Consider the following 25,238-nt stretch of genomic DNA (forward strand, 5'->3'; position numbering starts at 1 on the left):
TTTTAAAGCATTTCCAAGTGCTTGTAATGGAAATTAATATTTTATATTTTAACTTTGTATATAGATGTAATATATATGTCATCTCTTTGTAAGGAGCTTATGATCTAATTGTTCAGGCGAGACATACAAAAGTGAAAAGTTAACATTCTTTTAGCCAACAATTCCACAGATTTGTTTGAGATCTGGGGGAGATCCATGCAATAACGGATCAACAATCTAACCACTTTAATGTAATTTTAACATTTGCTGTTGATTTGAGAAAGCACAATTTCTGTTTCCCCCAAAGCAGAATTCTATTTTTGGTGAATATTTTTCCCAAAAATGTTTTTTAGAAAATTTGTAAATAAAATAAAACAATAATGGTTTGAGGTTATTGGCTGGGTGGCCGAGGGCAATTACATGGAGTCCTCACATCACCATTCTGACCCAGGGGCAACTCTCTGTGAACCCAGAAAGACTTGCTACATGTCAGTGGAAGCCAAGGGGACAGATGCTGACAGATAACCAATGACTCTCCCTGATTATCACGTGACTAGGTCACCTTCTCTGAAAGGGAGGCCCACCAGGAGGAAGGGGATGGGAGAGAAACCCTGAAAGAACTGGACGATCACTGTTTTGAGCAGGGCATACCTGGTGGGGACTAGATTAACTTTCTTAATAGGGGAAATGGAAATTCAAGAAAGAAGGTCAGTCCATTTATAGAAAAAAACTAAAAGTTGCATACTGCCTGCTTGAGTTTGTGATTATGAAAATTGCACAGCCACAAGTCATTCTGATTTTCCAGAGGAAGCAAGGAATAGTGAAAGGGGCACTGGCCAGCTTTCAGGATGTGATTCTGGTGCTGTTTCTATCACTGATTTATTGGGTGGAAGACACTTTACCACTTCAGGTTTCAGTTTCTTCATCAGTCAAGCAAGAGTTTTGGATTAAACAATTCATAAAATCTCCTTCAGCTCTAACATTTTTTTCTCCACCAATGGAAGGGGCAAGAATGTTTTTTGCAGGCTCACCACTCAGAGCTTGGCGTCCTCGGACCTGCTGGTCTAGCAGGAATCAAGAGAATTCGGTTCTCTGGCAATCTGAGTGTGACCATGAAGTCAGTGCCCCTATAAATAAGAGATGGGACCCCACTGAATTTATAGAGTTCTCACGCATCCTACCTCACAGAGAGAGAGTACAGCCCGGTCCTTTCATTGCTGTCCCGCAGAAGGTAGCTCCCGTCGCATCCATTGGAGAGGAGAAGAGCCTCGGCTGCATGTCGGGTGAGGTTACCATGGTACCACCTGAGGAGGAGAGAGCAGCATTTTCACTCAGGGTGAACCACAGGGGACTCTTCCTGCACTGGGTTTTCCTCTCAGCAATATTCTCCACTCTGGTAGCCTCGAGACCAAACTCTGAGCCAGTACATCAAGAAAAGGAAATTGCTGGATGAGGCTGAAGGGGAAAGGAGAGAGTTGGCTAATCGCAGAGTGTTATGGGTTGAATTGTATCCTGTTGAAGTGCTAAGCCCCAATATCTCAGAATGTGGCCTTATTTGGAGATAGGGTCTTCAGCGAGTTATAATGAGGTTATTAAGGTGGGCCCTAATTCAATAGGACTGGTGTCCTCTTGTGAAATGGAGACTTCTGGAGACGAACTTGCACGCAGGGAGAATGCCGTGTGAACATGAAGAAGGCCATCTGCAAGTCAAGGAGGGCGGACTGGAGCAGATCCTCCTTCACAGCCCTCAAAAGGAACCCACTCTACTGACACCTTGATTTCGGGCATCTAGCCTCCAGAACTGTGAGATAATCAGTTTCCGCTGTTTAAGCCACTCATTTTGTGGTACTTTGTCATTGCAGTCCTAGCAAACAAACACACACTTTACTTTGTAGACAGAAAGTTTTTAAAAAAATCCAAGTCAAAAATAACCATAAGAATAGGTTTTGGCCAATTTTCTCTCTTTCTTTTGGTCTCTCTCACACTCTCTTTCGAAAGTATGGTACCACCTTTTGCAGTGTAGAAAACCACTGAGCAGTTATACCAGAGTCCATTGTCATGAGGGAAATGAAGTTGAGCACAAAGAATTCAGATGTTTTATACTGAGATGCAAGCCTCATCCAATATTGTTTCAAACTGACAAATATCTGCACAGCTGGGGAAGTCCCAAGGAGATTCAAACTGATGTATGTGTTGTTTTTTTTTTTTAAAGTATTTGTTTATTTATTTATTTATGGCTGTGCTGGGTCTTCGTTTCTGTGCGAGGGCTTTCTCTAGTTGTGGCAAGCGGGGGCCACTCTTCATCGCGGTGCGCGGGCCTCTCACTATCGCGGCCTCTCTTGTTGCGGAGCACAGGCTCCAGACGCGCAGGCTCAGCAGCTGTGGCTCACGGGCCCAGCTGCTCCGCGGCACGTAGGATCTTCCCAGACCAGGGCTCGAACCCGTGTTGCCTGCATTGGCAGGCAGATTCTCAACCACTGAGCCACCAGGGAAGCCCAAACTGATGTATGTGTTTTAAAAAACAAAAAACAGGGCTTCCCTGGTGGCACAGTGGTTAAGAATCCACCTGCCAATGCAAGGGAAACAGGTTTGAGCCCTGGTCTGGGAAGATCCCACATGCCACGGAGCAACTAAGCCCGTGAGCCACAACTACTGAGCCTATGCTCTAGAGACCACGAGCCACAACTACTGAGCCCGCGTGCCACAACTACTGAAGCCCGCACGCCTAGAGCCCATGCTCCGCAGCAAGATAAGCCCCCGCTCGCTGCAACTAGAGAAAGCCCACGTGCAGCAACGAAGACCCAATGTAGCCAAAAAAAAAAAAATTAAAAAATAAAAATAAAAACCAAAAAACAGAAACACATCAGAAAAGGTAAAATATATCCACAGTAGAAAAAAAAAAATCTACGTAGTTCAAAAGAAAACATAATGAACATAAAGCTTTTTTCTCTCCCTTAATCCTCAGTTCCCCTGTTCCTTTCCCCAGAGGACCCCAACGTTAACCATTTTTTGTGCTTCCTCCTGAGAGGTATCCCGTGCATTTAGAGGCATTCAGGCCTGTCCGCTGCCGCAGTTCTATGGAAATAAGAGCATTCCAGGCACACTGTTGTACACCTCACTCCTTTTTCCTAATGACAGTTTTTTCCCGTTCTTTCTAATGAGCTGGTAGAGAGAGTTCAGTGTGGTGATGAGGACTGTGGGCTCTGCAGTCACTTTGCCTGAGTCCCGATCTGGGTGGCACCTCTTATTAGCTGTACCACCGTGGGCAAGTTACCTAACCAATCCGAGTCTCCGTTTTCTCACCTCTAAAATAGAATTAATAACAGTTGTACCTTGTGGCCCAGTTGTTAAGTCCTGCTCACATTAACACATATGAAATGGTCAAAACAGGCTTGGCAAACAGCAGGGCTCAAAACACATTAGGAGTTGTCATGAAGCCATTGAGATCCACAAAGCCATAACTTGCGATGTATCTTCTGTGGCGTGATTTTCTTGTTGCTCAAATATAATTGTTTATTACTTTCAACTTACTGCAGATAAGAGAAAGCTAGGTCCTGGGGACAGCAGCTGCTGCAAAGGACCAAAGGTCCAGGGCAGTGGAGGGGAAGGGGACACAAGCAATTACACAAATATTGGTAATGTCAGTGAACTAAGTACCGTTAAAGAGATGTGCATGGTGTACAAGGAAGACCCCTGCTCTGGGGGTGAGGGATCCTACTGGGATTATCCCTGTGGCACGATATTTTCACCTGATAATAGAAATTAAATGTAAGACCAAATGTAGAAGCAAGTTTCTACATAGGTCTCCAAGCTACCAGTTTTCTAAATCTGCATTTCCTAATATCTGCTTCTTTAGCACATTTCCTCTTTGGGGCAGAGATGCCTCCATCCTGTGTTAGAAGTGAGCTTGCTAGCTGAAAGCAATGGCAAGGCGAAGCATTTTATAAGAAATCCCATTGACATATTTACCCATTCATTGGACTAATTCCCAGACATGCTCAAATCTTCACGGAATGAAATTCCTACAAAAGACAATTGGAACCTAAAACTAGTATGTTGTATGTCAATTATACCTCATTTTTTTTTTTTTTTTTAAAAAGGACAATTGGAGGAGCTAAAAGTGAGGCTATCAAAAACTTCAGGTTTGGTTACAGACAAAATTCTAATTCCTTTTGATAAGTGAAATCTCTATGAGGTCACAAGTTCTTAAATACATTTTGCCTATAATTATTTTTTGAATGAACATTTCAGCAAACCATTCAGTTTCAGCCAATAGATTACTTATTGGAAGCAACAAAATTTGTTTATTTGTTTATTTATTTTGGCTGCGCAGTGTGTGGGATCTTAGTTGCCCCAGCAGGGATCAAACCCGTGCCCCCTGCATTGGAAGCACAGAGTCTTAACTACTGGACCACCAGGGAAGTCCCTTGAAGCAACAAAATTTGATCAACAAAAAATTCTAAAATGTAAAGAATTTGGACACTCTTTGGGATTATTTTCAACAAGATCTGATGTCTGTCTAAAGCATTTACAGAATTCTGATCATTCTAGCTTGGCGGCAGTTTTTACTGAGAACTTTTTTATGGTAATCTTTTAAACAGTAGCTATATATCATAAACACATAAGAAATCCTTGAATATAAAGCAAGAAGGATCACACTGTGCTCTAATTTGGAACATGTCAGGGAGTGTTAATTTCTGGGTGAGAAACATCACTTGGTTGCGTCAACATCACTGTCACAGTTTTCATGGAGTCCTGGGCCTGGGAAAACCTGAGACAGAGGCTGCCAGGCAGCACCTACGCTTCATGATGTCTGCAGGGCAATGAGGACCCTCATGCCCCAAACAACTCTTCCACAAATACCTAAGCTCCCTGTCTTAATTGACTTAAGCATCCTTTCCTAGGAACTTCAGATCAGCATATCTTCCAGGGAATTGACTATAAAGCCAAATAACATTACATACCCTTTGCAGGAATATGTCCATCTGTGAAAGGTTGAAAATACAGTCTTGTTCAGCTGGTAGTTTTCCCACAGTTAACCTTCTCTACCTTCTATCATTTGACTTTATAAATCTTTATCTATTAAGCTCAAATCTGTGCAAGGCATTGTATTAGGCAGGTCAAAGGGAACACAAACCCAGGCCGAGCCTCAAGAAACCATTAATCTAGTCAAGAGGGTAAGACAAGTACTTTGTAAACTACATCCAAGAGAGAGTAAAGTATCCAGTGGGGGTTATAGGAAGAAAGATCAAGGCCATTTTTTGAAAGACCCAACATCTAAGTAGGCCTTGAAGAATATGTAAGTTATTTTTTAAAGTGTGCATTATTTTTTTCTGATTATAAAGCATATGTAGTAAAAACTGAAATATGTACACATACAGAAGAGAAAATTAAAGTCTTTCACAGAAGAGGAAATATGTATTTCAAATAAACAGTCTCACTATTAATCAGAAAAATGCAAATTAAAACAACAATGCAGTACTTTTGTAATCCACCAGATCAGCTAAAATTGAAGGGTTGGTATTAAGTTCTGGAGAATTTGGGGGCCATGGATATTATCATCTACTGTTGGCAGGTGTTTAAGTTGGAGGGGAACTTAGCACGTCTAGTGTAACTGGACATGCACACATGACCAATGACTCCACTTCTGGTGGCTTATTAGTGAAACACTCACACGTACACAGAAGGAAGTGTGAATTAAGGTGTCTACTGCAGAGCGTTTGTGAGAATAAAAATTAGGAGCCATCCTAAATATCCACCAACAGTGAGATGACAGATAAGTGCAGTGCAGTGAGTGCTCATAGGATGAGATTATGTTAAAAGTTAACCAAAAGAGTTTGAAAAGCTAAGAGCTTGTTGGTTGCCAAATGCCAAAGGCAGGGGGTTGGGTGCTACCAACACATTGTGAGGGGGCACCAGGAATGATTACCACCCTCTGATGGCCGATGCAGTCCTGAACAACTGAGAATTGTCCCTCTCAGAATGCTAATCACTCCCCCACGGAGAAACACGGAGTGAATATTTGTGTCCACGCACATCAAAGTTGACAGATCCCAAAACATATTGTTAAGTTAGAGGAACTGGTGGCAGGTATAGTCTGAAACCACTTAATTTTGAAAAATCTCTCTCATTCCCTCCAAACAATACAACACATACACATATAATAATATATAAAAGCACAAAATAGAAGTCTGATAAAATACACACCAAACTCATAAGTTTGGTCCTTAAAAGAAGGAACCAGGATTGAGGGCGTTGTTAAAGGGGACTTTAGCTCCATCAGATTTTCCTAATTTAGCTTGTTCTAATGAAAAATAAAATAAAATACACGCATATATTAATTGGGTAACTAAAATTTGAAAAAAAGAAAATTGTATGTCTACCTTGATCCAACCTCCAGGGTCCTGTTAATGTTGGCTTTATTTAATTATTTTACTTAATTTACTTATTCAACTATTGTTTATTGAACACTGGAAATGATCTAGCATTTGCGGGGAGGGAGAGAGAGACTTTTTCTCTATTTAAAGTCTGGTGGGATATGGAGTGACAATCGTTCAGGGAGCTATTCTGTGCAAAGGGAATAACAGGAACAAAGGCCAAGAAGCAAGAGAATGCCAGGTATGTACAGGGTCAGAGCCCTGCATCGTGGGGTGAGCAATTCAGGTGAGTGCCAAAGGGCAGCAGTCAGGCATGGTGAGACAAAGCTGGGAGGAGACTGATGCTGTCTTATACTGGGCCCTGGATGCTGACAGTTCCTTGGCTGATGTCTACAGGGCTTTTTGTGGATTAATACGCATATACACTAGCTCATTACATAGAGTCCTAATTGCACGGGCCTAAAGTTTCTGTAATTGGGACTGTGTTTAACATTTTTTTATTTTGTTCTTCTGATTATTAGATGGAAGAGTCAAATTTTAAGGGGCTTGAAACTTACAAAATTTGGAAGTCTCTAAGAAAATTAGTATAAAATTACCAAAAAAAGAAAAGAATAATTATTTAGAATGAGAAATCACAATAGATTACAAATTTTAAAAGCTGACATCAACAAAAGGCAACCTACTGAATGGGAATAAATACTTGCAAATCATATATCTGATAATGGGTTAATATTCAAAATAGATAAAGAACTCATACAACTCAATAGCAAAAAAACAAATAATCCAAAGCAATCCGATTTAAAAATGGGCAGAAATCTGAATGGACATTTTCCAAAACAGACACACAGATGGCCAACAGATATATGAAAATATGCTCAACATCACTAATCATCGGGGAAATGCAAATCAAAACCACAATGAGATACCACCTCACACCTGTTAGAATGGCCATCATTAGACAAGAACTAACAAGTGTTGGTGAGGATGTGGAGAAGAGGTTGGTGGACATGTAAATTAGTGCAACCACTATAGAAAACAGTAGGGAGGTTTCTCAAAAAATTAAAAATAGAGCTACTATATGACCCAGCAATACCACTCCCAGGTATTTATCTGAGGAAAATTAAAACACTTATTAGAAAAGATATATGCACCCCCATATTCATTGCAGCATTGTTTACAATAGCCAAGACATGGAAACAACTAAATGTCCATTGATGGATGAATGGATAAGGAAAATGTTTTATATATGTATATATATTCAGCCATAAAAAGAGTGAAATCTGGCCATTTTTGACAACATGGGTGGACCTTGAGTGCATTATGCTAAAGGAAACGTCAGACAGAAAAAGGTAGATACCATATGATCTCACTTATATGAGAAATCCAGAAAACAAAACAACCAACCAAACTAAACTAAATTAAAACAGACTCAGAGATACAGAAAACAAATGTATAGTTGCCGTAAGGGAGGGGGTTGTGTGTGAACTATGTATAGGAGATTAAGGGGTACTAACGACCAGATATAAAATAAATAAGCCACAGGGATGTAATATACAGCATAAGGAATATGGTCAATAATATTGTAATAACTTTGTAGGGCACAGATGGTTACTATACTTAGCATGGCGATCATTTCATAATGTACACAGATGTCAAGTCACTATGTAGTACACCTGAAACTAACATAATATTGTATGTCAACTATATTTTGATTAAAAAAGAATAAAAATTCACCAAGCTTTAACTATGAAAAGATAATAAATAAGTAAAAATAAAATAACAACAAAAAACAAACGAAAAACCAAGTTCATGGATAGAGAGAACAGATTGCTGGTTGCCAGAGGTGGGGGAGGAAGGGATAGTGAGATGGGTAAAGGGTACCAAAAGGTACAAATTTCCAGTTATAAAATGACTAAGTCATGGGGATGTAATGTACAGCTTGGTGACTACAGTTAATAATACTGTATTGCTTATTTGAATGTTGCTAGAAAAGTGGATCTTGAAAGCTCTCATCACAGGAAAAAAAAAGTTTTGTTCACCATGTGTGGTGATGGTTGTTAACTGGACTGATTGCAGTGGTCATTTTGCTATATATACATTATCAAATCGTTATATTTATTTTACTTCTGAAACGAATATAATGTTATATGTCAATTATATCACGAATTAAAAAAATAAAAATAAAAAACTGACAAATATCACAAACATTTCAAAACTGAGAAAACAACTTATATTCATTAATTAAGTGTTTACATACCCCTATACCTTTTTTTCTCTATACTTTTGGCCATGTCATCTCTGGTTATTTCTTCATCTAAAAACAATTGTATACTACAATTTTCTATATAGAGAATAGAATAAGAATTCAGTCTTTCACCTATAATGTTTTTTAAAATTATTGATAGCATAGAAATGTTATTTTCAACTTCACGATGTGATATTGCTAATGAAGTTTTTAGGGCCGTTGGAAAATTTGAGAACCTCTATCAAATTTCTTTCATAAATGAGCTGTAAGATTTCAGGGTATTTAAAATTTTAATGTTCAGGGATTAATCTTAAATACTCTTTGAGTTGACTACATTTATTTTAACTACATCACTAGGGTCTGTGCAAGGCAGAGGACCTGAAGCTGAACCTTCATTGGCTTCACACTCTCACTTCTGGTGATTATAAAAGCCATGTCTGCTTTTTATTTTTTAAAAAATTAAATAATTAAAAATGTTTAACTTAGTAAATAAAAGCCACATATAATCCCCTCATCGCAGAGAAAATCACAACCAGCAGCTTGGTTTATATTTCTAATTTTTGTACAGTGTGTGAATAAAGTCTAAACCCTGATAAGACCCTTATTCAATCTTTGTTTACATATTACTAATGATGCAGAACTCACTACTTCCCAGGCAAGCCCATTCCATACTTCCATGATTGATGGCCAGAAAACTCTTGCCTATATATCAAATTAACGTTTTCTTGCTGTACGGCTTTCAACAGATGGTCTCAGAGCTACTTCTTGGATTTATGTAGATGATACATATACAAATAGTTAGAAGCATTTAGAATGTTCTCTCTTTTGTTTCCATCATCTTCAACTTCTCCTTTTACAATAGATTTTCAGTCCCTTGATCACCCAGAGAACTTATATCCTCTGAATACCTTCTAAATTTTCAAAATCTATCTTCAAGGTAAGATCTGACGTGCAAAACAAAGCCCCACAGTATCTCCCCATTCTGGCTGCCAGGTACGCTGTAAGGCAACCCAAGATTGCATTCATTTCTTGACAGTTGCATCATGCTGCTGATTCACGCTAGACCTGCTGTTGATTAAAACCCCCAAGCAAGTCATCTTCCTCTGCGGCTCTGCCACTTCTCCCCCAGCTGCGTTAGAAAGGTGATGTTTTTAGAATTAAGCGCAATAAGAAACCTTTTTGCTCCTGGGAACTGCCAAGTGAAAGGGAACGCTAATAAGCAGCTAACCTGGGTCACAGACACCCATGCAGTATCAGCGAAAATTGTGCGAGGTGAGAGCTGGCCTTTGTCTCCACTCTTTTCCTTAGCGGCGTTCGCTATGTGACACCACACGAGTAGCAACCTCTGTCTTTCTCATCTGCCAAGGTGACTAATAATAACACCTGGTAGGAAAACTCTCTTATTTTCATGTTGGAACACTGACTTCTTTAATAAACTTCTCATATGACTCTTTAACTTTTGCAGAAGAGAACAAGGTAAAAACTTTGTTATTTATACAACATATTATGAATATGCTGGACACTGTACTGCGTGCTGGGAATACGACTTCTCTGCTATTTGGGATAGGGTTCATTCTCCTGAAACTTAAAAAAAAAAAGCCTTTCTGTCTCATTTTCTCTGAAGAAGTAAAAAAGAGCAAGAAATTACTCTTTATAACAACACTTTCGAAGCAATGTTGTATTTTCCTTTTCCCCCAAGGTCCACACATCGTCATAAATAAGTCTCAAGGCTAATAGTCAGCAGAGGCTCATCAAGCGTCCAAAGAATATTTGTACTGGGTTTATGAGATTATCAAACCCACAGCTGGCCTTGAAGGAAAGAGTGGCGTTATCCCTCCCATGATACAGTAACAAATCAGGAAACACCCACCCACTAAAGAATTTTCATAGCTGCCTCTCAGTAAGATACAGGAAATAAGATCAACCACAGAGAAGGCAGTCGGGCTTGATCCAGAAAACTGGTCCTCAGCTCTGCCTCTTCTCTCATTCCCGTGCCCTTTGTGTTAGAAACTTCTGGGAAATTGCCCAGGCCTATTGGATCCTTCACAGTTTCTTATCCCAATCGGTTTTATTGTCTTAATTTACTGATACAAGTTTATATCTCATTCTGCTCTGTCCTTTAAAGGAGAGGCTTTCAAACTTTTCGAATTGGCCCATAGTATAAAATACATTTTGCCTCCCTCTCTTTTGCCTCTCTCTCTCTACACACACACACACACACACACACACACACACACGCACTTACATTATAAACATACACAAAAAACCAAAAAGTGTTATAGGAAACAACACTATTCTTCTAAACACTATTTACTATATTCTTTTCTATTTCTTTTTAACAAATATTGATTGTGACCCACTAAATTAACTTTAAGAACACTCTTGGGTTGTACCTGGTGTTTGAAAAACAATAGTGCCTTTCCACTCAATACCCTGAGATTTTGTTAGGAATTCACATTTGCAGGCCTCCTAGACCTGCTGAATTATAATCTGTTTTTATCAAGAGCCCCACATGACTGCTATGCAGTTTAGCGTTTGAGAAGCATGGAGCTGAAGAACTCTTGGTCCTAAAAACTTTAACTCATTTCAGTAACCTTGATGGTTTGAGTGTACAGAGTGTGGTATCTAAAAGCGGGACAAAGAGAGCAAAGAATGTACTAAGGAGCTTTACAGTACTTAGGAAATAAGTACTTAGAGGAAACGAGAAGGATCTGTGGCAAATTTCATAAAAAAAAATCCCCAAATAGCTGCCATCTTAGTGATGGGGACAGTAAATGGTATAGAAGGAAGAGCCCGTGCGGGGATGAAATGATCAGGGAAAACTTCATGGAGGAGGAATACCATGAGTTGGAACTTGAAGAATAGATATAGAATTCATCAAGTGTGAGAGAAAAAAGCATTCCAACCAGAGCAGTAGCATAAGCAAAGGCACTGAGGTTGACATATGCATGGTGTATACAGGAAACACAATGCCTACCTGGAACAGAGGGTCTATGTTGAAGAGTAATGCAAAACAAGACTGGAAGAACAAGTGGGCACAGAAATCAGTCTTGCATGTTAAAACATGAGCCATACATCCGTTTAGATTACATACATCTTGGGGAGAAATTTTCTTAGTAACCCACGTTTACAGATTATTCATATATTTAATGACATATTTTTCCCCTTCCTGGCAAAGAGAAGTGACATAGAACCTAGATTCTGTCCCTTCAGGCTTATAAAGAGGACATACATTTCAACCCAAAGCAATAATAGAAATTCCTAATTGTGTAAAAAGAGCTAACAGGTGTTGGAGTTGAACAGCCAACAAAAGCTCACTTCTTTGGAGAATTTTCACTTTTTTTTTCATTTTCAAACTTATTTTCACTTTTGAATGACGCTGACATACTTTCTGAACTCTCTAGACCAAAGATGGCAAATGCATAACCTATGATGCCATGGATAACAGAGCTTTTCTTAAGGCCATGGATAACACAGCTCATTGATCTGTCTTCTTGCTTGCTAAGTCTGTGCTTGGCCTCAGAATCCTGCTAACACAATGACAATAGAATAAAAAATGAATCTATTAGGCAATCTCAATCTAAGCAATCTTAACTTGGGCTCATGTGTCCTCAGCACTTGAGTCACTCCATGGGATTTGCTTTACTGCTGATTGCCTTTGTGTACATTTGTTCACAGTGTTGGTGCTAGACACTTTGACTTCGTGAAAGCATGAAGCGCTTGACTCTTTAAGCCATCAGAAATCATGGATTAAGGAAAAGGAAATGTCTTATTTACTATCAAAACTATCAAAAACTATCAGTGCGGCAATTTGTATTATAGTCAGGCGGTGGCGTATATTATGTGACAACGTGGTGTTGACCACATAAGCATGTTAAGTCCCCTGTTCACAAATGTGGGCTGACCTTTCCATTGATCATAGCAAATGGACCCTGACCAAGGAGAGAACCAAGGAGAGGCTTTGCAAAAAGTTTGAAAGTTCTATGTATTGTAGTGTGATACATAGGGGAGGCTGAAGAAAGACCATAGTCTTTGCAATCAGGAGGTTTCCGTGATGGAACCAGCTTGTCTGAGACTTTCCACATTGCCGTTCTAAATGTCCACATTTACAAATGCTAATAGCAGAGCTAAATGGTGAGGCCAGCTGCCCCAGGCTTTAGGAAGCATACCTGAGTGATGACAGAGGCAGAGTATGTGAGTATTTGGTCAAACAATGAACTAAAGGTGGGGCCCCAAGTGTTTTTTTTCCGGAGTCAAGGCTCAGCTACAGGGAAACAAGACTGAAGGGGTATGGTAATTCTGTGGGAGTTGGAAACCAGGATAAACTTGTTCTTGAAGGAGCCTGATGAATGAGGCAAGAAGTTCTGAGAGATGGAAACACAGAAAGAGAGAGACTCAGAGATCCAGAGACACAGATGGGCACAAAGAGTGAGAGATACATAAGTCAAAAGCTGTAGAAAGAGAGATATACAGACCTAGAGACAAGAGAAAGGCACAGCGGCTCATGTAGGTAGCCAGAAGCACGTAGGAACAGTGACCTAGGGAACACAAGTAGAAACCCAATCAGAGTGGTCCAGGAGACAGAGGCAGAGAAACCAAAGTGAGAGAAAGATACAGACCCACAGAGCATGCCTTGGGTCAATGCACCCAGGGCTGTCAGAGACATGAGAGACCCGAGGGCAGAGTCACGGATGGGGAGATGGGGCGTGGGAGGCAAATTGTGTCTCATTGCAGCAGAGGTCCTCTCCAGTCCCCAGGTCGGCCTGCACAGTACACGAGTGGCTGTAAAACCAAAAGAGCATCATTGCTTCTCCAGCAGTTGGGGCTCAGGGAATGTTTGATTTGGACTGGGAACCAAAGCTCAGAGACTGACTAGAAAAACTATTTCATGGATAAGAGCTTGAGGGGGACTTAAATGCCTGGGCAGAGATCCCAAACCAGAGGCTCTCTCAGGAGGGCTCATCTCGGAGTGGAATCAAGCTTGACTCTGCACTTACTGTGGTTATTCTTGCATCCTATATACATCATAAAATGCTGCCTCAGGGTAATTGTCTTTGGACTGTAGTTGTCATTGACAACCTACCATTGTGGGTTGGGACAGGAGACAGAGAAGGTCAGGTCACTTTCAGGAAGCTATAACTCTAGGAAAAAGTCCCAAACTTTGGGGGATGTAAAAAAAAGATCTTTGTTTCATTAGTTATCTCCTGTCTCTTCCATTGTTCAGATGCTACCTCTAACCAACGTCAATTTGTCCCAGCAGTAAAAACTTTTGTTAAGAGGACTGAGTGAGTCTGAGGGTAATAAATACAAGAACATCACCAGTGTTGGTGTGGAGGGCTGAAGTCAGGGACCTTGAGTTCTGGTCTTGGCTTTGACCCAACTTGGGACAATTCAGATATTTAGACATCTGCTCTTTGTCAAGTGCTGAGCTTGGATGGAATAGACAAATATGAGTAACCTACTGCCCTGCCCCTAAGGAGATCACTGTCAAAAAGAGTGTACTGTGCTCAGCCTAGAGCAGGTGGCCAAACCTCTTAGGGCTTTAGGACTGACATCTAGAAAATGATTCTAAGATTATGTAGAGAATTAACCCAAAGTATAGACTCAACTGGTGGGGAGTCAGAATCGTACGAGCAATCACATGAGACCCAGGTAACTTTAGATATTTACAATGAGAAAGCAAACAATGGATGAATTAGAAGAATTTCATGCCATTAAGATTTTCAAAACTTCTTTGATGCTATTTTGAAAAACTATACAAAAGCAGAACTCATTCTTATTTGGATGTGAATCACTTATGTTTTTAGCTCAGTAGAATTACTGGCTTCCACCCCTGTTCCTTCCTTACTATTCCCAGGTCCTCACTCTAGTTTCTTATACACCAGTCTGTAAACTCTCTCACTCATTAGTTTTATTGTCTCTGGACTCATTACTATTGATCATGCTCAACTACCAGATTAATCTACCTTAAAAAAAAACCATGATGACCATGTAGTTCCACGTTCCTATAAACATTCAATGATTACATATTGTCAAATGACGTTTGACCAAAGTCCAAAGTCAATCTATTTAAGGCCTTCTGGAATTTGGATCAATCTAAATATTCAAATTTTAATACAGGGAAACAGGATAGCCTTCGAAAGACCAGACCCAGAACCTGCTTTGAGAAAGAACAAGAAGCAGATGATGAAAATGTATGCTACCAGAAAGTAAGAGCAAAATTATATGCATGGTACGAGCGCGATTCAATCTATGTGCACGTGCGTGTGTGTGTGTGTGTATGTGTTTACAGAAAAATATTTTTTAAAGACTGGAGAGAAGTTGAGCAATATGTCATTTTGGGTGGTGGTACAGGGCTGACATTTTTGGTGCTTTTCTTTATTCACCAAATTTTCAATAATTAATACATTTTATTATTATTTTAAAGTGTTTATTATAAATAATTCCAAATATACAAGAAAGTAGAAAAATTAGTATAAATAATACCTACATTTAAATAATACCCATATTTTAGGTGGAATAATTTTTAACTTTTTGCCAGATTTCCTTCATATATTTTTGGATGAATGTTTTAAAAGTAAGTTACAGATATCATAGCACTTTAATCTTAAGTAATTCAGCATGTGTCTCTAAAAAGCAACATTCTCTTACATAGCTATACTTTTATCAAAACAAATTAAGTTATTGCCCTTAGGCTTTTTAAAATTTCAATATTTTTGAACAAAGAAGGTCTAACAACAGATAACGGGAGCAGGCACTAGTAGTCGGGGAAGCAGGACCACAGGGAATCTGTAGGTGACCGAGTGACAGCCAAGACTTAGCTACGTGGGCTGTGGTTGGGTTCAGACAGGCCCACCTCAGGGGGTAGGAGCCAGAGCATGGGGGATCAGACTAGGAATTTATCCTCGTTGATAGGATAATTGAGAGGAGTTGGTGGGAGCAAGAAATTAACCCAGGCTTAAAAAAAAAGAAAACAAAACAGGCTAAGTGTATGGTTATGACACTAGAAACTAGAAGAGGAAAGCCAGGTGGAAGCTTTCTCATAGAATGTAGCTGAAGGTGGGCACTCTGAGAGGTAAAGACCAGAACAGGACTGAACGATGAGTAACTGCTGGGTCCCAGGGACTGGGAGGGTCTGAGTCCATGTGGACACTTTTTATTTTCTGAATATTCGTGTTTTGCCACTTTTACTGTTTTATTCATGCCATTTTCTCTTTAGAAAATGTCTTCTTCTCTGCCTTCAACTGACAAAAATCCTACGGGTTCCAAGGCCATCTTCTCCACATCCAATGATCTCCTTCTTTCTTGCCATCTGCTGTGTGCTTTATGTAGACACTGCAATGACCCTCAGTCCCTCTATCCTGCATTCTAACTCCACCCACTCGTGCATTCTCTGTCCTCTGCACTGTAAACTCCTTGAGGGGACAGCCACTTCTTCTTACTGTCAGCAACTCACACACTGCCTTGTATAGTGTCATCATTCAACATATGGGTCTATGAATAAATGGAAAAGAGAATGAATGAAACAAAGTGGCCCCACTCAATGTGGAGAACGTGTGTGGCCAGATTTCCACATGTAAGTAGAAGGAAGTCACCGTTACCCATAGAGGAACAGAAACACAACTGAAGAGGAAATTCACTTTAGTTCAAGCAGAGATCCAACTGTACACTAGTTACATACTCTCGCTCAGCCACAAGAGAATCACCTTCCATTTTTAGAGTCCAAGATTACAGAATTGTGCCCAGAAGAGGAACAAGCTTTTTTGCTCTACTTGGCATCAGCTCTGTAAACAGCTTCCTTCAAAGCTTTGAATTTACTATGCTTTTCTTAGCCTATTCGATTTGCCTAGCCCCCGAAGAAAGGAATCTACACACAATTCAAAAAAGTTCTGATGAATTAGGATATTGACCTGGCTTTGTATGCATGTCTGTTATGTGAAGAATGTGAAAGAATAATGTCTTTTAGTAAAAAAATGTGTTGGTGGTAGTAATCACAGAACATTTTTTTCTCTCAGTTCTCACTAGCACTAACAGTGCTGATATAATAAGCAGGAAGTTGTGTTAGTGGAGAAGCATGTGGGCTCTGGAGCCAAACTCCTGGATTTGAAGGTTTATGAGCGTGTCATCTTGAACATGTGATAAAAGCTCTGTCCTTCATTTTTCTCATTTGTGAGCAGGAATGTCACTAGTGGTAGTATCTACCTGGCAGTGATGTGTGAATTTAATAAGTCATACGAGCAAAAGGCTTAAAATAGTGCCTGGCACATGGTGAGCATCCAACCCTTACTAAATTGCCGTTCTTAGAAGGTGTACCTTCTTCCATCGGTGGAGAGAGAGTCAGCTTTGGAGTACGCGCCTAGGCACTCTCAGGGCACCACCTATGAGGTCTGTGACCTGGACAGTTCACTTGACTGATCTGAAGTCACCTTCTGCATCTATAAAATGAGTATAATCATACTGTATTGATGGTGTTACTGTGAAGGCCAAATGATGTGAACGACCTGGTGCCGGCAAATGACTCTCACAACAAGAGGGCAACCTGGTTTGGTGGAATAAGCATGGACTTGGGACCCAGATTCTCTGGGACTCCAGGCAGCTTGATTTCTCTGCTAATGAGTCTCCTCGTAGGTAAAGCTGGAACGTAGATACCTTTTGAAGGCCAGAGCTCTTGTATGCAAAATGTCTGCCTCCTCATAAGAACTTGCTTCGGTTATTGTTACTTATTCCCTGGGTCGTCAGCAAACCACCACGTGAGGGCCAGTTCCTACCAGGGTACACGTTTTGGTGTAGACTGTGAGCCAAGCATGGTTTTACGTTTTTAAGTGGTTAGGGGGAAAAAAGAAGAAGAATATTTTATGACTCATGACAACTGTATGAAATTCAAATTTCAGTGTCCTTAAATAATATTTTGTTTGAACACCGTCACAATCATCTGTTTCTGTGTTATCTATGGCTGTTTTTGCATGACAATGGCAGATGTGAGTAGCTGAAGCAGAAATCATAAAGCCTGCAAAGCCTAAAATATTTATTACCTGGCTCCTGACAAAAAAAGTTTGCTGATCCCTGATCTGCTCTAACCTTCTCTTATATGGGAAGCAGCAGAGAAATTAGAGAGTTTTTAATTAATTTATTTAAATATCCAGAGCTTAGAATCTACTTTCTTGACTCTGACAGCACAGCCAAACACAGACACTTCCTTATAAAATTTGAGACGGGAAAATATATAAAAAAGGGAACATTTATTATATTTCTTGCTTGAAGGAATATGTCTGACTAGATAATTTGAATATTTAAAAATATGCTAAAATATTTTTATTTCACAGTATCCCTTTTGTGTCTGTAGTTATATAGTTTGTAGTTACATACAAAACTACATTGTTTTGTAGGAGCCTTTGTTATAATCAAAGAATTGCTGGAATCATAAATTGTTAACTGATTAGCAATTCTATCCTAGTTTGTTCCTTAGGTGGTGTCTCAAATATTCACTATTTGTTTCACAGCCCCGTCGCTTCATTTTGGAAGCCACACACAGCCTGCCCTCTGTTCCCAATACACCTCCTGCTTCTCACTGACCATTCTCCACAGGCTTTGCCCCTCCCTCCCCCATCCCATTCTGCCAACGTGTAAGTGAAGCTGAGCAACCATTGCAAATTGTGTTATCTCGCATTTGCTTCTGGATGCATTAATATGTTTAGGATGAAGGAAAATAAGTGTTTTTAGACTGATACTCTGCAAATGAGACACAGAAATGCATCTGAGTTGCTTGATTTAGGTACTTTAGAAAGAATGTCTTCTGAGCAAGTCGTGTGTGTCCTAGAAAGGCAGGGGATGGATTTGTTGCAATGCAGGGTTTAATTTGCAGAGCTTACAGATTCCAGAACCCGAAGAAAAATGGGACCAAAGAACAAAGATGTATGCCATCTCTTTAATTTAACCACCACCTTGTCTGTTTGTATCTATCAAAAATACAAATGTAAGAACCTACCTAACTACTCAGATAACCTATTAAAAATGATTTCAAAATGAAGGCATTAAAACCAGCCACTTTTTGTCTATCAACTGCTTTAAATCATTTTGTTTTTAAGGAGCGTTTTAAAAACTGAATTAATTAGAAGTTTGGGGGTAGATTATACCTAACCAGTAGCCTAGAGGTTCAAAGAAGAAGTTTCATTTCATTCAGAATTCTGCCAGAGGCAACAGGTCATTTTCAAGTTTTCTCAGATCTTATGACCTATGAGAGGTATATCAGGATTGTCCTAGAGGCACAAGTACTAACTCAAGTCCATTATTAAATTCTCAGGAATTTTGTAATCTTGTTGTTAAACCCTTGGCAGCTTGAAAATGCCTGTGATTGGAGTATTTATACCGGGGAAACAGGCAGACTCTTGAATCAGGGCTATCCCTCACCCAGGTGGTTTATTAACACACCACTGAGTATATTAAAAAAATTGCTTCTGAGGTTTCTTATTGGGGGGATGAAAATGTTCTAAAATTGATTTATGGTGATGGTTGTACCACTCTTTAAAGGCACTACAGGTTATTGAATTGTACACTGGAAATGAGTGAGCTCTATGATCTATAAAATATACCTCAATAAAATTGTTAAACAAATGCTCCCAAACCCACAGACGAAATGTCAATGTTTATTAATGGCTTTAAGATTCAGGTACATATCCAACAAACAAGGGCCCATTTACTCAGTGCTTCTGATGGATTTCTATTCTATGCAGTGATTCTCAACCTTGGTCTTGCTCTGAAATCACTTGGAAAGTTTAAAAAGAAAACGCTCACCCCCAAGATACTGATGTCATTTGTCTGGTGTGTGGCCTGGGCAGGAATTTTGAAAAACTCCTTGGGTAATTCTAGCGCACAGCCAAGGTTAAGAACCGAAACCGTAGAGCAACTTCCCTAGACCACTGTAGCTTGCCTGTTGTTACAGAAACCGTCTTCCAATGTTTAAGACATTTCCAGGCCTTCTGAAATAGTGAAGTATGGACATAAAAGCACCTTTTTGGGGTGTTTCTGGGTTGTATTGAATGTCCATCTCTGCACATGGAGGGAAGACACAGTTCTGTTTCCTAGTGGGTTTTACCTAAGGTTGCTTCCTGCTACGGGCACTAAGGTGGGGAGAAGAGACAGTGTTTAGCTCACGTTTGTCATCCAAGTGAGTGCCAAGGGTACTCAAGCACAGAGCCTAGGCTCAAAAATTGTTGAATTAAAGGACCAGAGCTGAATATTTCCTTTGTCTCTCTTCTCCTCTGTGGCTTCCTACCGATGGTGGGCTGGGAATCCATATAACCAAACACATAAAGAATGATAGTTGAATAACTTCATATGGATCTAAGTGAGAGTCCAGGGTCCAGCTTTAGTGCCTGGACTTTGTGACACCCATTTTGGATGCTCAGGGAACATTTTACCTCTGCAGTTTGGGGATTTGGTCTAGAAGGCTAGAGGTGTCCTGGAGCTCTGACTCCCCATAAGGGGAGTTTACTTTACTGAAAAGTCTAGCTGTTACGTTTGATTTACCCTATGAAGGTAAAGTTCAATTCTGAGACCTCAAGTTTAAAATATAAAGACAGGACTTATTGAGAACGCTTACAACACCCCAAAATACAATCTCTGCAGTCTTGAGGCAGAGAGATTTCATCCCTACTTTAGTTTTTCTCTGGTTAAGGACATAGACTTGGCAGATTGGAATCCCGACTTGTAACTGATGTGTGACCACAGGCAAGTTATTCAATCCCTTTGGTGCTTGTTTTCTTCCTTTGGAAGATGGAGAGGATCGCAGCTCCTCTGCCCTTGAGTGTTTGTGAAGATCAGAGCTGTTTAGTGAGACAGCAGGTGCAGGTCTCGCCTCTTGGGAATCACAGGTGTCAAAATCAGCCTCACCAGGCTATTCCCGGTGCTTCAAGGGAAAGGAGCAGTTTCTCTAGGAAATCCCCTACCCCCCTCTTGTGTAACATTTGCTTCTTTTATTACGTATCCTGATGCGTTGTCTCATCTGGTCCCTTCTTAAAGACGGGACTACAGTGCCTCTTCCTACCTAAATGTGTAACCTGTCTGGGGCAGAGTGTTTATCCTCTTCCTGACTTGTTAGTACTTAGAAGGCTCAAAGTTGCCCTTACAGACATGCATGCATACAAGAGCTCACAAATGCAGTGTCAGGAGCAAGAAGCACATATGGGACACTGCTGCAGACACTTCCTCGTTCTTTCTCCTTTGAAAAAGTCCCTTTCCCTTACTGCAGGGTCTAGGCTTTCTGTTTATCTCACCAGCAGCGCAGCCCTCTTACTGTCAGTAGCTTGGAGCTCAGAACCTTTTATAGCACATTTATTCATAGACCAGATCAATAACAAGGAAACCCAGCAACGACCGCGACTACAGCCCAATTCTGTCCCTAATCTCAAAGAACGTCCAGCATTTGATTTTTTTTTTTGTCCCATTTTCTCCACCTACTTGTTTGCACATCTGGAAAGGTAATCCATACTTTCACAGTGGAATTGGGCCCCAACAGACACAGATGAGTAAAGTGGAATGGGTAGAAGATTGGGGTGTCAGAGAGAAAGAGTGCTAAAGATAATCATTCATCAAGATGAGCATTTGCGTAGGAGTGAGGAGTTAAGGTTCACCCAATAAGCGCTTGGAAAAGGGGACTTGCCCTCTTACCCCAAGTCCTGGAGCAGCTCAGCTTCTCCGTCCGACCTGCTCCACAGATCTGAAGGATCCTGGGTGCTCATTTTCCCTTCTAGAGATTCTGCTCTGCCCATTCGCACGCCTCACGTCCGCTAAGCCCCTGCGAGGTGCTCTGGGTAAGAGGCAGAGAGAGAGACGTTCTGCTACTCCTCACGCCCTCCCCTCCCCACTGCGAGAGAAGCCAGCTGTAGCTGAGTCTCCACCAGCAAGGAAGTGAAACTTGGTTACTCCTCCCACTGACACTCCCCGCCCTGGCCCCTAGGTGCTGGCAGGAGTGTTGTGTCCGTCAGGAAACACGCAAAGCTGCGTAGCCACCTCTGAGGACACCCACGCTGCATCATGCCACACGCAGTTTCTGGCAAAGGAAATAAAGATCAAACTGCTCCAACTGAAATTGACTCTTAATTCCAACTCTCTTCGTGAGGCCAAACCATAGTTTTTCCTTAGTGCTATTTGCCTCTGGTTTGTCGAGGATGCACTCCATCACCTACACCTTCCGTCTCACCCACAAACATAAGGAGCATCGAGGAAGCTTCTGGATCAGGAACATCTTTCAAAGGGGTAAAGAAATCAGACTCAAACCACTGGCTTCCATCATGAAGTCTGGTTTTTAGCACTTTCTCAATATTTCTGCTTCAATCACCTGAGCTTTCCAGCATACCCTTGACGTTCAGGTTGAGCATGATTCAGAGACAATTATCATTGCTCCGTGGAAGAAGGACTGGGTGAGAAGAAGGCAGGAAAAGCTGCAGGGGGGCCCGCCGGGTGCCCAGCTAACAGGGCAGGTTAGAACTCCTCGAGTCTTCGAGTTCCACTTCCTTCCCTGGGCTTACTCACAGCTGGTATCGCTCTGTGTCCAGACTCATGTGTAGAGAATGCCAGCTGCCTAAAAGTCCAGAAGGGAAACTGTCATCACTCTGAATGCTGGGGAATTGGACAAAGTACCGTAATGAATGGACAAAGTACCGTAATGAATGAATAAAGAACGTATGTCGCTTCCTGTGTTCTCTCTGTATGTAACCTGCAGGAGAGAGTGTGCTTCTCTCTCGCCTGTTCTCTCTCTGTCTCTCCCTCTTGTCACACCTGACTCACCCAGGGTTCACCTCGGTGCTCTATAACTCACTTCTCCCAGTGTGTCTGAGGACCAGCCGCGTCCCCAGGAGCTTGTTAGAATGCGGAATTTGGGTTCATCCCAGCGCCTCTGAACCAGTATTTGCATTTAAACAAGATCCCCAAGTTGACTCCTGTGCGAGTTAAAGTTTGAGGAGACTGCTTTATAGGAAACCAAGATAGCAGAGCTGTTCCAAGAGGAGAGGCTGGTCGGCCCCTGGCATTATTCTAGCTTTTCTTACAGTCCTTCCCTATGATCTCTGTTTGTCAGTGCTGTGTGAGACCCTGGCTTACTCTGACTGCCAGGGAGAGATTCCTGAGCGGAGACTGGGCTCTGATAACACACGGGAATGACGGTACACCAACATTTAAAATTCTCTTGACTACAGTTTGTTCGGAGAGAAGCACAGTGTCCACTTGCAACAGAGGCCAGTCCTGGCCAGGGAGGTGCTGAATGTGAACACAGCAGAGATAGGGGGAGAGCCGGGCAGAGTTCTTGTTCCCATTCTACAACTCTTTGTTCAGGGTTTTAGTATCTATTCCGTTCCTGTTTAAGCAAATTCTGGTTTTTCTTTTTTTTTTTAGGAAAGTAGCAGAATTTACTAAGACAACCCTCATCCCCTTTTCTTTTTTTTTTAATATATTTTTATTTTTTAAACATCTTTATTGGAGTATAACTGCTTTACAATGTTGTGTTAGTTCCTGCTGTATAACAAAGTGAATCAGCTATATGTATACATATATCCCCATATCCCATCCCTCTTGTGTCTCCCTCCCACCCTCCCTATCCCACCCCTCTAGGTGGTCACAAAGCACCGAGCTGATCTCCCTGTGCTATGTGGCTGCTTCCCACTAGCTATCTATTTTATATTTATTTGGTAGTGTATATATGTCCATGCCACTCTTTCACTTCATCCCAGCTTAGCCTTCTCCCTCCCCATGTCCTCAGGTCCATTCTCTACGTCTGCGTCTTTATTCCCGTCCTGCCCCTAGGTTCTTCAGAACCTTTTTTGTTTTTTTAGATTCCATATATATGTGTTAGCATACGGTATTTGTTTTTCTCTTTCTGACTTACTTCACTCTGTATGACCCTCATTCCCTTTTCAATCTTCCTGTCCCCTCCCTTTCTCATTTTGCTATCCCATCTGTTGTCCTTTCCTTTGATGTCATTCTTTCTTTTTGTCACTTATTCCATGTTCCCCAGGACCCCTCCCATTCCTACCGCCCCCCTGCTCCGCTAAGTCCGCATGCATTCAGCATCATAGGGGAACCAGTTGCCGCAGAATTACTAGATGGTTTCAATAAAATGCTGGACAGTCATAAAATATTTGGTAATATTTTTTATATTAGATTGGTCACATGCTACATTATTTCTTCTAATTAAAGAAACTGCAACTTTTGCTTTCAAACACTTTGCAAACAAGCACAAAGAATATTTTTTAAAAGCACATAGTTCACTTCTTATTTATTTCTTTATTCTCTTTTCAATGATGCTTGTTCATGCAACTGAATTCTTTCCACACTGTATTGCACATAGAAATGGGCACTAACAATCGAGTGTTTTAACAATTTTGGAACATCTTATTTTTTGTTGGAAAAATATTTTCTTTTTCAAGAAATGTTATAAATGTTATCAAGATAGTCATCGTCGGGATGACTATCACACTCAAATCATCAATTTTCTCATAAAGAGGATTCAGGGAGAGCTATTTTGTTCAGATTTGAATTTTTTTTTTTTTTTTTTTTTTGGCCATACCACGCAGCTTTCAGGATCTTAGTTCCCTGACCAGGGATTGAACCTGGGCCCCAGCAGTGAAAGCACCAAGTCCTAACCACTGGACTGCCAGGGAATTCCCCAGATTTGAATTTCTAACATTTGAGACTACTCTAAGAAGAACTTTTTCAAAAGAAAGAGTTCCATGTGGTTGAAGACACCCCCCTTTTTTTCTTATAATTGTTCAAGGAAGTTTTTCTTTTTTAAATTTTTTAAAATTAATTTTTATTGGAGTATAGTTGATTTACAATGTTGTGCTAGTTTCAGGTGTACAGCAAAGTGAATCAGTTATATATATACATATATCCACTCTTTTTTAGATTCTTTTCCCATATAGGCCATTACAGAGTATTGAGTAGAGTTCCCTGTGCTATATAGTAGGTCCTTATTAGTTATCTATTTTATGTATAGTAATGTATATATGTCAATCCCAATCTCCCAGTTTATCCCTTCCCCTCTTTCCCCCTTGGTAACCATAAGTTTGTTTTCTACATCTGTGACTCTATTTCTGTTTTGTAAATAGGCTCATTTGTACCCTTTTTTTAGATTCCACATATAAGCGATATTATATGATATTTGTCTTTCTCTGTCTGACTTAACTTTACTCAGTATGACAGTCTCTAGGTCCATCCATGTCACTGCAAATGGCATTATTTTGTTCTTTTTTATGGCTAATATTCCATTGTATATATGTACCTCATCTTCCTTATCTATTCCTCCGGGTTGAAGACCCTTTTAAATCTTTTCCTAATTTATTTGTCTCTACAGAAAGCTCAGATAACACAGTGTTACTTTGCACCTGGTTACCTGGCAATGGCAACTCTACTCACGCTCTTCACAGCACAGAGGGAATGGTCCTTCAGCTCCTTTGGTTGGTTAACTGTTAACTGTTACATAAGCATGGTCTCTTCTCCATCATTGATGTTGGTGGGAAAGAAAGGATACATTCTGTAAAGGGAAACCATGGCTTGGGATTACCATGGACTGAGGTTACCATAGCTTGGGGTTGAGGGACCCTTACTCTGTTTCCCACTGGCTGTTCTCCCCACCCATGAAAAAG

The 25,238-nt window shown here is 40.6% G+C and overlaps 1 protein-coding gene across 1 annotated transcript in view; it reads right to left on the reverse strand.

Annotated features, from left to right (window-relative positions):
* Positions 1 to 21,368, reverse strand: part of DAPP1 (dual adaptor of phosphotyrosine and 3-phosphoinositides 1) — a 58,491-nt gene extending 37,123 nt beyond the window's left edge. Inside the window, exons 1-2 of the mRNA XM_061191686.1 lie at positions 21,268 to 21,368; positions 1,161 to 1,283 (exon numbers count right to left, since the gene is read on the reverse strand). Coding sequence (XP_061047669.1) covers positions 1,161 to 1,283; positions 21,268 to 21,368 — 224 coding nt within the window. The remainder of the gene's footprint in view (positions 1 to 1,160; positions 1,284 to 21,267) is intronic.
* Between the last annotated feature and the right edge of the window lie 3,870 nt (positions 21,369 to 25,238).

The sequence above is a fragment of the Eubalaena glacialis genome, chromosome 5 (assembly GCF_028564815.1).
Source record: "Eubalaena glacialis isolate mEubGla1 chromosome 5, mEubGla1.1.hap2.+ XY, whole genome shotgun sequence".
NCBI classification, from domain to species: Eukaryota; Metazoa; Chordata; class Mammalia; order Artiodactyla; family Balaenidae; genus Eubalaena; species Eubalaena glacialis.